Here is a 12,214-nt window from a genome sequence, read left to right as displayed (position 1 = left end):
TGGAATTACATCACCTAATTTATGAAATTAAGGGAATAGATCCTAATATACATTCTGTACAATATACTCAGATACCAATTCCTAGATGGAGATTTATGAGTCAAAAAACATCTCTTTAGGCATTCATGATGCTTAGGAAGCTGCACTATTTTTTCCAGTTTTACCAGCAGACTTGGACAATAATTGGACTGAAATGGGGGGGGTATGTGTCAGGAAAGTAGCACTAGTCATATTGCATTTCAGTAAAAGTATGTGCATATGGTTAATAAAAAATGAATACACCCAAAGATTATTTTAATCCATCTTACTTCGTTGGGGCTTAAACCAAGTCCTGTTTAACCAGACTGTTACCAATGGAAGGTAGCAATTCTTTTCCTCAGGTCTGTTTTCAACTATTGCACCTCTGCCTAGCCTCCGCAGTCTGGCTTCTCAAAGCACAACTCAGTTGGAGAATCCAAGCTGTAAGATAGTGTGAAATACCAGTCCCCAACTCTTGAAGGCACTGACTGACAACTATTAGTAAGCTTTTTATATGAATAACACAGCAGCTGACACAATTCACAAAAGCATTAAGTACACAAAGCAAACTAGAATCTTTATTATGTTAACTGTACTTTTTATTAAAGAGGCATTAGAACCTTTTTCTTTATGCTAAAACAGACTTTACAGAAGTATGGAAGTTACTACAGCTTATGTTAGAAGGTATCAGAAGGATAGCACCCAGAGGGACCTCGACAGGCTTGAGACGTGGGCCTGTGTGAACCTCATGAAGCTCCACAAGGCCAAGTGCAAGGTCCTGCACATGGGTCAGAGCAATCCCAGGCACCAATACAGGCTGGGTGGAGAACGGATTGAGAGCAGCCCTGAGGAGAAAGGCATGGTGGTGTTGGTGGACAAAAAGCTCAACGTGACTGGGCAATATGCACTTGCAGCCCAGGAAGCCAACTGTATCCTAAGCTGCATCAAAAGAAGCACGACCAACAGGTTGAGAAAGGTGATTGTCCCCCCTACTCTGCTCTCATGAGACCCCACCTGGAGTGCTGCATTCAGCTCTGGGATCCCCAACAAAAGAAGGACATGGACCTGTTGGAGTGAGTCCAGAGGAGGGCCACAAAGATGATCAGAGGCTGGAGCACCTCTCCTATGAAGCCAGGCTGAGAGAGTTGGGGTTGTTCAGCCTGGAGAAGAGAAGGCTCTGGGGAGACCTTACAGCAGCCTGCCAGTGCCTGACGGGGGCTTTTAAGACAGATGGGGATCGATTTTTTTGGTTGGGCCTGTAGCAACAGGACAAGGGGATAATGGCTTTAAACTGAAAGAGGGTAGATTTTCATTAGATATGAGGAAGGAATTCTTTACTGTGAGGGCGGTGAGGCACTGGCACAGGCTGCCCAGAGCAGCTGTGGCTGCCCCATCCCTGGCAGTGCTCAAGGCCAGGCTGGACGGGCCTTTGGGCAACCTGGTCTAGTGGGAGGTGTCCCAGCCCATGGCAGGGCGGGTGGATGTTCTTTAAGGTCCCTTCTAACCCAAACCATTCTATGATTTTATATAGATAAGATACAACTAGGAAAAGGCTTTGCGGCAAACACCCAAAAAGAGGAATGTCGATATTATTTGAGGACTAATGTTGAGACCAATCTGATTTAACATTTCCACTCTGACTTTGGAAGAGCTTGGCTGCTACCACAGAGCAGGGAGGCATTACTGACAGAGAACACTGGACTCCCATCTATGAAAAGGAGGGGAAAAGAAGGAAAAGAAAAAGCAGTGGGGAATAGAAGAAAAATGTTTGAAGTGTCCTCATCTACAAGAAACCAAAGAAGAAAGATTTTCCTAAAGCACAGAAGGCCAAGAATAATCAAAGTAAGAGGCTTATTTGTCCTTGTAATTCTACAGGATCAAATCATAGAATATCAGGTTGGAAGGGACCTCAGTGATCATCTTTCTATTGTTACCCGTTTTATTTTTCATCATGATTATTTGACTTGAAGGCTCTCTACAGAGGAAAAATAAACCTGCTGGTGATACCTACTTTCACTTATGTAGTATCTTTCAGGGAACAAGAGTACCTCTGCAAAGAGACACTACAATGCACATGTGACATGCTAACCTCTCTCCTGTAAGCAACCTGCAAAATACCAAGCAACATCAGCAGCAGTACCAACTATTCAATCTAAGCATTGCAGCACCTTCTATCCTGCTTTGAATGTTAAACTAAAAGAAGATAAGACTACTGAAGACACACCGAATTTCCATACTATTTTCCCATGCCTGAATAATACTAAACAAAACACCAGCACAACAACAACATGTTGTTTAAGCTCTTGGCATCCTGTGAAATACGAGTTTGCGTAATTCAGGACAGTTGGAAGTTACCAACTTAAATCACTTCCCTGATCTTAAAAATGATACTGTAACATAGCCCAGAGTTCATAACATGCTGTGAAATATATTATCTTTCTAATGAAAGTTATTTGCACTTCACAGGGTGCCAACAGGAGGTTAGATTACTGCCCAACAGTACTCCAATGTCATATTAATATGGAAGAAGGTAAAGATATTTTTCTTCAGTTTAGTATTTACTTCATTGCTACTGCTTATAAGATTCCAAGACTTTTTCACCTTTTAATCATACACTCGAGGAATCCATAGCACCACATAGTCAAAACAACGTAAACACCGATTTTTTAATGATCAGTGTTCTCACAGAACATGAACAAAGAACTATCCTGTGAACATTATTATATTACTTTTGTTTCCCCTACTTTTACTTCTCAACTCCTGAACACTTAAAAGCAAATTCAAAGAGAATTAGAAAAAAGCTACTAAACTGACAAGAAATGAGAGAAGCTCTTAGAAGAGAGGATAAGAACAGTTTGTTCAGTCTAGCAAAAGGATGTGATTATTCCCCAAGCAAATTCAAGTAAACAGCAGTACAGAAATGTTGAGTGAAAGGAAAATGAGCATAAACAAGTTTGAATTTCCAGAGTAAGTTTATTTTTAATGAGTTACTCAACCCTCAGAGTAACAAGGTTCTAGAACAGCCTTCTAGCAGAAACAGTAAAGATAAAAAATGTTTTTAAAATGGAGTTTGACAAGTAGGGATTTCATGATGTTACACTAGCAGGAGACTGGATTTAACAAAGGAAATCCATGATACCCAATTCTCCTATATTCTGAATTTATTTATTATTACAGTTTTGAGACTACAGGAAAAAAATCAGAAGACAAAGACATAGCACTGTTTTACATATCATTCAGTAGAAAGGACGACTGCATTGTCCTCTGTATTTTTCAAAGAGGATGGATATGAAATTATTTACTATTACAGGAAACTGCAAATGGCTGTAGCACTTCTGCCCACATAAACCCAAGAGATCTGTACAAGTTCAGTGACCACAGCATCATATTTTCCATTGTAGTAAAGACAATATTCATGAAGCAGCTGGTCTCTTATTAATAGAATTCATTTATCTTATTCACAGCAAATGAAGCACTTAATAGACAACATGCCAGCAAGCCCATTAGGAAACAGATTAAATTTGATCATTTCAGAAATCAGTTTAAAAGTTTGAAAATCCTTATTTTAAAAATTGCATATTTTCTTAAAGCAGAATTGTCATTTCATATGGTATTTGAAACTCATACCCAATCCTTAGGTAACCTGAGGTAATCAGATTACAAAATTTCTCTAAAGAATACCTGTTTCAATACAAAAACACAAGAACATCCATGTTGAGCCATTCAAGGACTTCATTAACACAGTAGTTGTCACTGAGAGTACGGGAACTCACTTGCAGGGATTCTTGGTTCAAAATGAATCATGTGATAGAAAATACTGCGCTCTGTAACAGTCCAGCACATACTAGTATTTGTTTTCTCCATATATATTTAGCTAAAGATAACATGATAAGAGACTGCAGCTGCTTAAACACTAGAGAAAGCAATTAGGCTCCTTCTCTGGCCAAGAACCAGCTTATCATTGGTATCTCTGCATGAAAGGCTGAACGCAGTTGGAATTGTTTTTGAGTTACATCCCCAATCCATAGATAACTTAGACATCAGCAGAAGCTGAGCAGGACAGCACAAATGCCTGTCAGAAGTAACAGAACAACAAGGGAGCAGATGACTTCAAAACATTAATGCCAATTACTGAATTTCAACTTCCTTTTAATGGAAAACATTGGGGGTTTTTTGTCAATTGCTAAGGGAATCAAGTATTTAGAGACAATGAAATGTAACCTGTTGTAATGCCCTGCCTCTCATCCAACCCTAACACAATGAGTCCAGTTCAGTTTAATGTCTTTATCAATGATCTGGATGAGGGAATCAGGTGCACCCTCAGTAAGTTTGCAGGAAACACCAAGCTGGCCAGGAATATTGATCTGCTTCAGGGTAGGAAGGCTCTGCAGAGGGATCTGGACAGGCTGGAGTGATGGGCCAAGGCCAATTGCGTGAAGTTCGACATGGAGAAGTGTCAGGTCCTGCACTTGGGCCACAACAACCCCACGCAACACTACAGGCTTGGGGAAGAGCAGCTGGAAAGCTGCCTGGTGGAAAGGGACCTGGGGGTGCTGGCTGACAGCCAGCTGAACATGAGCCAGCCGTGTGCCCAGGTGACCAAGAAGGCCAACAGCATCCTGGCTTGTATCAGAAACAGAGTGGCCAGCAGGACAAGGGCAGGGATTGTCCCCCTGTACTCAGCACTGGTGAGGCCGCACCTCTGATACTGGGTTCAGTTTGGGGCCCCTCACTGCAAGAGGGATGTAGAAGTGCTGGAGCGTGTCCAGGGAACGGCAACGGAGCTGTTGAAGGGTCTGGAGAACAAGTCTTATGAGAAACAGCTGAGGAAAAAGCATAGAGAAAAGGAAGCTCAGGGGGACCTTACCACTCTCTCCAACTACCTGACAGGAGGCTGTAGCGAGGTGGGGGCCGGTCTCTTCTCCCAGATAACAAGCAACAGGACAAGAGGAAATGGCCTCAAGTTTGGCCAGGGGAGGTTTATATTGGGTATTAGGAAAAATTCCTTCACCAAAAAGGTTTTCAAGCATTGGAACAAACTGCCCAGGGAAGTGGTTGAGTCACCCTTCCTGGAGGTATTTACAAGACATGTAGACGTGGCACTTAGGGACATGGTTTATTGATGGACTTGGCAGTCCTGGGTTAGCAGTTGGAAAAGACCTCTAAGATCAAGTCCAACCTAAATGATTCTATGATTCTACGATGATTCTATGAAAGGCAAGTTACGCATTTTTGTATTATAGGACTAAAACAACTAGAAGCAATGTTTTCAAAGGCAACATGAGTTATTTCTGAAATTCTCACTAGCATGCTATACTTTTACAACTCCATGTTCACCATCATTGTATCACATAAGGAATATGAAGAAGCTAAAATCTAAATTAATAAAAGAGAATGATTACTATCAAACTTCAGCAGTTATTATTCAATGAACTCAGTCCTGCTCCAGTTAGAATCTGGAAAAGACATTGTAAAGATACAATCTCATGAAAATATGTGAGGCCAGGATATCTGGGAAAATGCATCTCTCTGGAAAGATACAAACAGCTTGGGGTTTTTTACATGAAAAAAATTCCCAGGAGAGATAACAAGATCACAGGTTCTTCTGCTGTAATTTTGTCTTTTTTTTTTTTTTTCCCCAGCCAGCTAACCCCAAAATTTTCATACATATAGACATCACTGTATTTTTATAATTAGGTTTATGAGAGAAGAAAATCATCCCTGAAAACTGTATGCCAAAACAATTTCAAGACAGTCTTTTCTGTTTGGAATTTCTATAAAACCCTGGTAAAAAATACCCCCTCACACTCCCCACAGAAGATGGTATTTACATCTCGTGTCTGTTTCTCCACATGTTAAGTAGGAAAATAAACTATCGCAATTGCTACTAAATTACAAATTCCTAAAGATAATCTGTTGAATCTTATTTATATGACAACATAGCTCTATATTACTGTTTACATCACAAAAAACACACTCAAAAAAGTTACAGCATTACTTAAAACAGCTGCAAATCCACTGAACTTTCAACCTTTCAACCCAAAACGTATGTAGTTCGCATCTTTGAGTAGATGAACTTGTTGCTAAAATAGGACAACATGGAGAGGAAGGCCTCAAAAATCAAGGTGAAAAGCTGAAGGCTTCTGCAACAGCAATAAGCCATGATATCACCTATACAAGATGCAAGTTACTTTTTTGGATTGTTTAATACAATATTCATTAACTTTGGCAGAACAGTAGGCCTATTATGGAAACTAAAAGCATACAAGTAATTCTATAATGAAATTTCCTATATAATCTATATGACAGCACCCTTGTTTAGGCTGCTTTTTCACAAAGCAACTACAAAGTACACTACTGGCAAAAAGTACAGGAAGAATAGACTTGATGTTTTAATTGAAAACAATCTGGAATCAATGAGAAGGAAAAATTTCTATTTTGCTTCAGGAGTCCAGCCACAGCTGGACCTCACTATGTGAAGCATTTAAGCATATGCACTTTAAACACTCATCTGAAAGAACCATTAAATTAGGTGCCGGAAGAAGTTATGAAATCAACAATTACTTAATGATCAAGAAGGCCAGTTGTAGATATTTTTTTCTAAGACATTTGTGGGTTTTTTTCCTAATTCGTAAGTTAACAACAAAGAAACCCTCCTCCAGGTGCAAAGAAAACTATATACTACTACTTAACTGTGCCTACACAGAGTTAAACCTCTGTTGAAAGATAACTTTTTTAATATAATAGGAACACCTATTATATGCATAAGCTAAGCCTTTCAAGAGATAGTAATGTATTTAGTACCTCAGCTGATTCGAAAAAGAAAACGTAGCCTTACTGCAAATACTAATTGTAGGACAAGGCTGAAATAGTCACAATGGCCATACAAATGTAATGCTGACACCTAACTGAACTGGACCATATAATCTGTGCTCTCCTAGGGTACTCCCAGAGTCTTACATATTTAGAAAGAGAAGGAAACTGTGCAAAAAACACTAGGAAAAGGCTGCTGAGGATTTTGTATGAATCCTATCACTATCAGTTCTCACCGCATTCACAATAAACTGCTGCTTCATGGAACACAGTATTACAGCTCTGCATAACTACTTCGGAAAGCAGCACTCCTCAGAATGAATGCAGTAAAACCACACTAAAATAAAGTCTGACCTTACCCTGGGACCACTCCAATTAAAATGCAAAATGTTTGCATACTACAAGAAGCATATCTCTTCTTCCTTCAATTTATGTGGAATCTCCTGTCAGGTATTTCTAAACATTGCCTTTTTACAGTAGCTTCTTAGACACTGGACTGTGCACAAATTAGTATTCTGTAACTTTTATAATATAGAAGTTTAATTCCACCTGAAAAACAGTGCACGTACTGTGGTTTCATATAGTATCTTATATTTAGGCAACTTAAAAAATATTCTAGTATTTTCTAATCATATTGAGCCAGCTTCACTGTCTCTTCCCTAAACACGGGCAGGAAGGACACGTTCCAAAACTCATTTCCACTGAAGCTCTTCAGCACAGTCTAGATTTTTCCCCCAACAGAACAGATCCTCCAAAACGTAGGTAAATGAAAAATCCCAGATCACCTAAAGAGATAAAACATCGAAATAATGCCTATTTTTCTCCAGGGCCTGTAGGTTATTAGATATTCAAAGATCAAATCATAAGAGTTCATCTCTGACATCAACTACTTACTCTCCTGTTTGATTACATTTTCAATGACAAAAAAAAAAAAAAAAACCACACACACACAAAGCCTTGCACAAGTATTTCACACTCCACTCATTTTAAAGCTGAGTAGCTAGTATGTTTTAAGGAGTCAGAAGTTCTCTCTACGAAACATACGATAGCACTACTTGCTGTAACAGGTACACTGTCTTTGTAGCATCTACACCAGAGTCTGTACAGCATGAAGCCAGGTTTTCTACTTGGTTGAGAAAAATCCAGACACAGACACTTCCCCAGTTATCCTAACACAGGAACGAAGGCAGTATGCTGCGCAAAGCATGGTAATGAAACTAAGGGATCTGAAGTGAACAAAAGGAGAAATATTTCTTACTACACTAGACAAGACCTTATTTTCCGAAGGCTAAAAGACACTATAGCACAAAGCATTTTAAAGTTGCACATAGAATACAATAAGCATTGTGTCAGACACAATAACATTTGAAATAAAAAGTTCTAAAAAATCAGGAGAACTCACAAGTTAATCATTACTTGAGACAGAAATACTGCTTCTCCTCAAAGAGGGAGAAAATTGTTAAACATGTAGATAGATGTAGGGTCTAAATTAGCAAGGACTCAAAAGTATTCTTCACAAAAATTCCTTCAAAAAAACAATACTCCTTCTACAGCAAACTGTCTTTGATGACTTAAGAAGAAAGTTATATTTGTTCGAATTTGATCTGAAATAAAAAGCAGTCAATTTCCAGTGCTAGTCCAGGTCAAAAAAAGTACCCATGTGGCATCCTAACCTATCATTACTATTTGTGCATACCATCTTACAGGACCAGGTTTGTAACAGTAATTTTTTATTAAACTTACATTTTACCACTTAAAACAAGCTCAAGCCTCCTGTTTCATGGAGAATGCTTTTTAGCAAAGAGAAACTTAAGGTATGACTAAAAACCAAACCTCTTTGATCTCAAAGAATAATGTACCATTGAGTTTTTAGCTATATATACAGACAGGTTTTCTATGCATTCTATCACCTCACATTCTGTGGCCATGGATACATGAATTTATTGAATTTAATACAAAGTAACATAAGATGCTAGATTTGTATCCAGCTACTCACAACAACAGAGATGTCTCCAGAAATACATGCACTTAATGAAAAAAGTCTTAAAAAGACAGTAGCTGCTTTATGTAAAAACAATGCTGCAAACAAACTATACACAGTTGATGCACGAACAAGAACGGTTAACATTCAATCCTACTGTTGGCTAAACAAAATCTCCGAAATTTGACCTCCTAGCCCAGGTAAAGAAACAAACTTTGGGTTTGGACTCCGGGTTAGCATCAGTGTAGGTTTCTCATGAGCTAAGAAGCTCACAGTAACACCTGTTCCCTGTTCACATAAAAAGCAGCATTGCTGTGCTTCATCCTACTAAAAAAAAGCATACCATGTCAATGTGGCAGATATTTTTGAGGATTAAAGTGATTCTTTTCCTCGAACATCTCATGTTGCAGCGCGAGAAGCTGTAAATTACTTCCTTGCTCTACCTGAAGGAAAGCTCTGGGTAACAGGTAAGAGAGATCCTAGGTGACTTCAAGACAAGAAGTAGGTGGCAGAGTCACAGGAGAGGAGGGCAAGCCCAGTCACGCAATGCTCACGGCAATTGCTAGTTTTCACTCGATGCTTTTCAAAGCATGAGGGACGTTTTCATGCCCTGCGAAGCTGTCAGCTCACAACTCACGGAGCTTTAAAAAAGCACAAAACTGTTCACCCTTGCCTGTTCTTCTCTTCTTTCAGAATCTTTCAAAATACATAAAAGTTAATCTACTACATCAGGATGTGGGGGGGAGGGGAGGGGGGGGCAGGCGGGATGTAAAGGTGTGAGAGAAACTCTCTTTCACATGGATTCACTTCAATGTCTTGCTTTGCTTTTGGAGATTTAGGGACATCTCCGTTACCTAAAGATACCTGAGCACGGCCGACGCCCCAGGCCGAGCCCCCCCGGCAGCACTGCACGCCTGGTCCGTACGGCGCTCTACACGGCGACATTCAGCGCCCAAGCCCTCGCCCCAGTCCCCGGCGGGACCCCGTGCCCCGGCCGCTGCCCCGGCCCCGCCGGGGAGGGTGCGGCAGGGCCCCGCGCCGCCCCCGCTCTCCCGGGAAACCCACCCAGCCCCGCCGCCGGCCGGGCGAGGCGAGGCGGAGTGGCGAGGGAGAGGGGGAGAAAGTTGACGAGGCGCTTTTCCGCGGCCGCCGGCAGGGGAGCCCGCTCCCGGCGCCCATTCAAACAAAAGAAGCCCCCTCGCCTGCCCGCCGCCCCCCGGCTCCCCCGCGCCCCGGCCCGGCCGCCCGACTCACTTCGCAGGGCCCCGATGAGGAGGCTGCCGTCCTTAATCAGCTCCTTGATGAACTTGTTCGTCCTCTCCAGCTCGATCTCGTGACACTTCAGGCGCTCCCTGAAATCCGGGCTGTCCAAGTAGGAGTCGCTGAACTCCAGCGTGGGCAGCCCCATGGCAGCGGCGGAGCGGCCGCAGCCCCCGGCCAGCGGCGCAGAGGCGGGCGGCTGAAGGAGGGCCGCGCCGAGAGACGGCGCTGAGGGCACAGGGGAAAGCGGGGCAGAGGCGAGAAGCGACTGCCGTCCCGCTCCGCCTTCCCGGAGAGGCTCCCGACCCGCTGCACCGGCGCCCGCCGCGCCGGCGGCGAGGCAGACGGCCCTTGGCGGCGGAGGCAGCGCGCTCCGGTCGCTGTCACCCAGCTACATGCTGTCCCGGGGCACCGCGGGCTCCCAGCGCCGCCGCCGCTTCCGGCAGCGCTCCCTCTTCCTCCCTCCCCGGCCCTAACTTCAGAGCGAACCTCCCCCGGCCCGGCCGAGGACGCCCTCCTCCCGGCGCGGCATGCTCACACGCCGGGGACGCGGCCCGGCAGTGCCCGCCCCTCGCTCGCCACCGCCCCCTCCGCTGTCGGCCGTCCCGCGGCGGCGCGGCCGGGCCCTGGCCCGGCTCGGGGTGCGGCGGAGGGGCGCGGACGGCCCGCACGGTCCGGTGAGGGCCGGCGCTCCCCCTCGCTCTACCTGAGGCGTTGGGAGGCCCAGGGGAGGGAGGATCCACCTCAGGGGCCGGGAGGCTTAGGGCTGTTTAGAACCCTGCGCTTGGAGGAGGCCGGTTTATGTCAGCGGCTGGGGTGGAGGGAGCAGCCCGCCTTCGCTGGGGGCGACAGCGGCCAGCCCGGTGTCCACTACAGCGAGAGGAGCGGAGGGTGCTTGGGCCTCAGGCAGTCAGCCCCGGCGTGCCTGCTGTGCCGGGGGATCCTCCGTGAGAGCCCAGCGAGGCCCTGGTCAGCCTGCCCGGTGGGCCTGTGCGGGCCTGTGGCGGGGCAGTGCTCCAGGAGAGGTGGGTGGTGAGAGGAGAGAGCGGGATGCAAAGGAGGAGGAGGCGGTGGAGACCAAGGAAATACAAAAGATAGGAACATCCATGTTCTGCCTTGGCACTGGGATGCTGTACCAGGATAGCTGAACCAAATCCACCCTAAAGAGGAGCATCAAGAAACTGCGAGCCCAGTTACCACAGGAAAGTTGTTACTTTCCAAGTACATGAGTGGGCTTATCTCAGTAAACAGAAGCACTTTGGAATATTCTTGTATGTTTATCTGGAGTGGTTTTTTCCAGATGTACAGTGTCAATATGCAAGTATGTATACAAATGTACGTGCTGGGTTTGAGGAGAGCTGTCTGTAAACACAGCTTCAAGTCAGCAACAGCTACATTGGAGTACCTCAGGACAGCCCACCTCTTGCCAAAAATATCTTTCAAAAAGACGGTGATGCTCCCCTGTTGGCTGTGCACACACTCCTACAAATCATTCACAGTCTCCATATTTACACAACTCAACACGAAAGTGGAGGAAGGCTCAAAGCCCCTGCGTGTTGTAGTTCCTTGATGCAATTTGTGCTCTTCACACTTCTTAACCCTGCATTAAAACTCACTTCTTCTTATTCACAATAGATTGTTGTGTCAGAAATGCAGAAAAGAGGCTGCAATTTCTAACCACATGGCCTGTAGAATTTGTTGAAGTGAAAAAAAAAAATATCTCTTTTTTTACAAGGTTGGATCTTCTTGGCCACAGGACTAACTCTGAGCTAGCTGTCAGTGTTGCTACTAATCGATCCATTGAAGACTTTTAATTCACAGTGATCACAAAACTCTGTTCATCAATGTGTCATCTCAGACAAATTCTTTTTCTAATAATAGGAAGAATAAGACTGGAAAGGACTGTTGGGTTAACAAGTTTGTTTCCTTGATTTTTCAGATAATAGCATGTAATCTCAATTGTAAAATAATAAACCTCATTTAAAATCCAGTTGAACTACTGGAAGGATGTTCCAAGTAGAAATTTTCTGATTATTAAAAACCTAATTTTAAGCCTACATATATTCACAGAGTAATTTTAGACACGTTTGTTCTTTCTTCAGCATTATCTGTAGCTGAAAAGATTCTTTGCCTTCTACCATG

The 12,214-nt window shown here is 43.6% G+C and overlaps 1 protein-coding gene across 1 annotated transcript in view; it reads right to left on the bottom strand.

The window, feature by feature from the left end:
* The window catches only part of ARHGAP42 (Rho GTPase activating protein 42), a 162,154-nt gene extending 151,569 nt beyond the window's left edge, over positions 1 to 10,585 (bottom strand). The window contains exon 1 of the mRNA XM_037377096.1: positions 10,067 to 10,585. Within this exon, the coding sequence (XP_037232993.1) occupies positions 10,067 to 10,220 (154 nt within the window). The 5' untranslated portion in view covers positions 10,221 to 10,585. The remainder of the gene's footprint in view (positions 1 to 10,066) is intronic.
* Between the last annotated feature and the right edge of the window lie 1,629 nt (positions 10,586 to 12,214).

The sequence above is a fragment of the Falco rusticolus genome, chromosome 2 (assembly GCF_015220075.1).
Source record: "Falco rusticolus isolate bFalRus1 chromosome 2, bFalRus1.pri, whole genome shotgun sequence".
Lineage (NCBI taxonomy): Eukaryota > Metazoa > Chordata > Aves > Falconiformes > Falconidae > Falco > Falco rusticolus.
The sequence above is the reverse complement of the archived record's forward strand: the minus strand, read 5'-3'. Positions and strand labels throughout refer to the sequence as shown.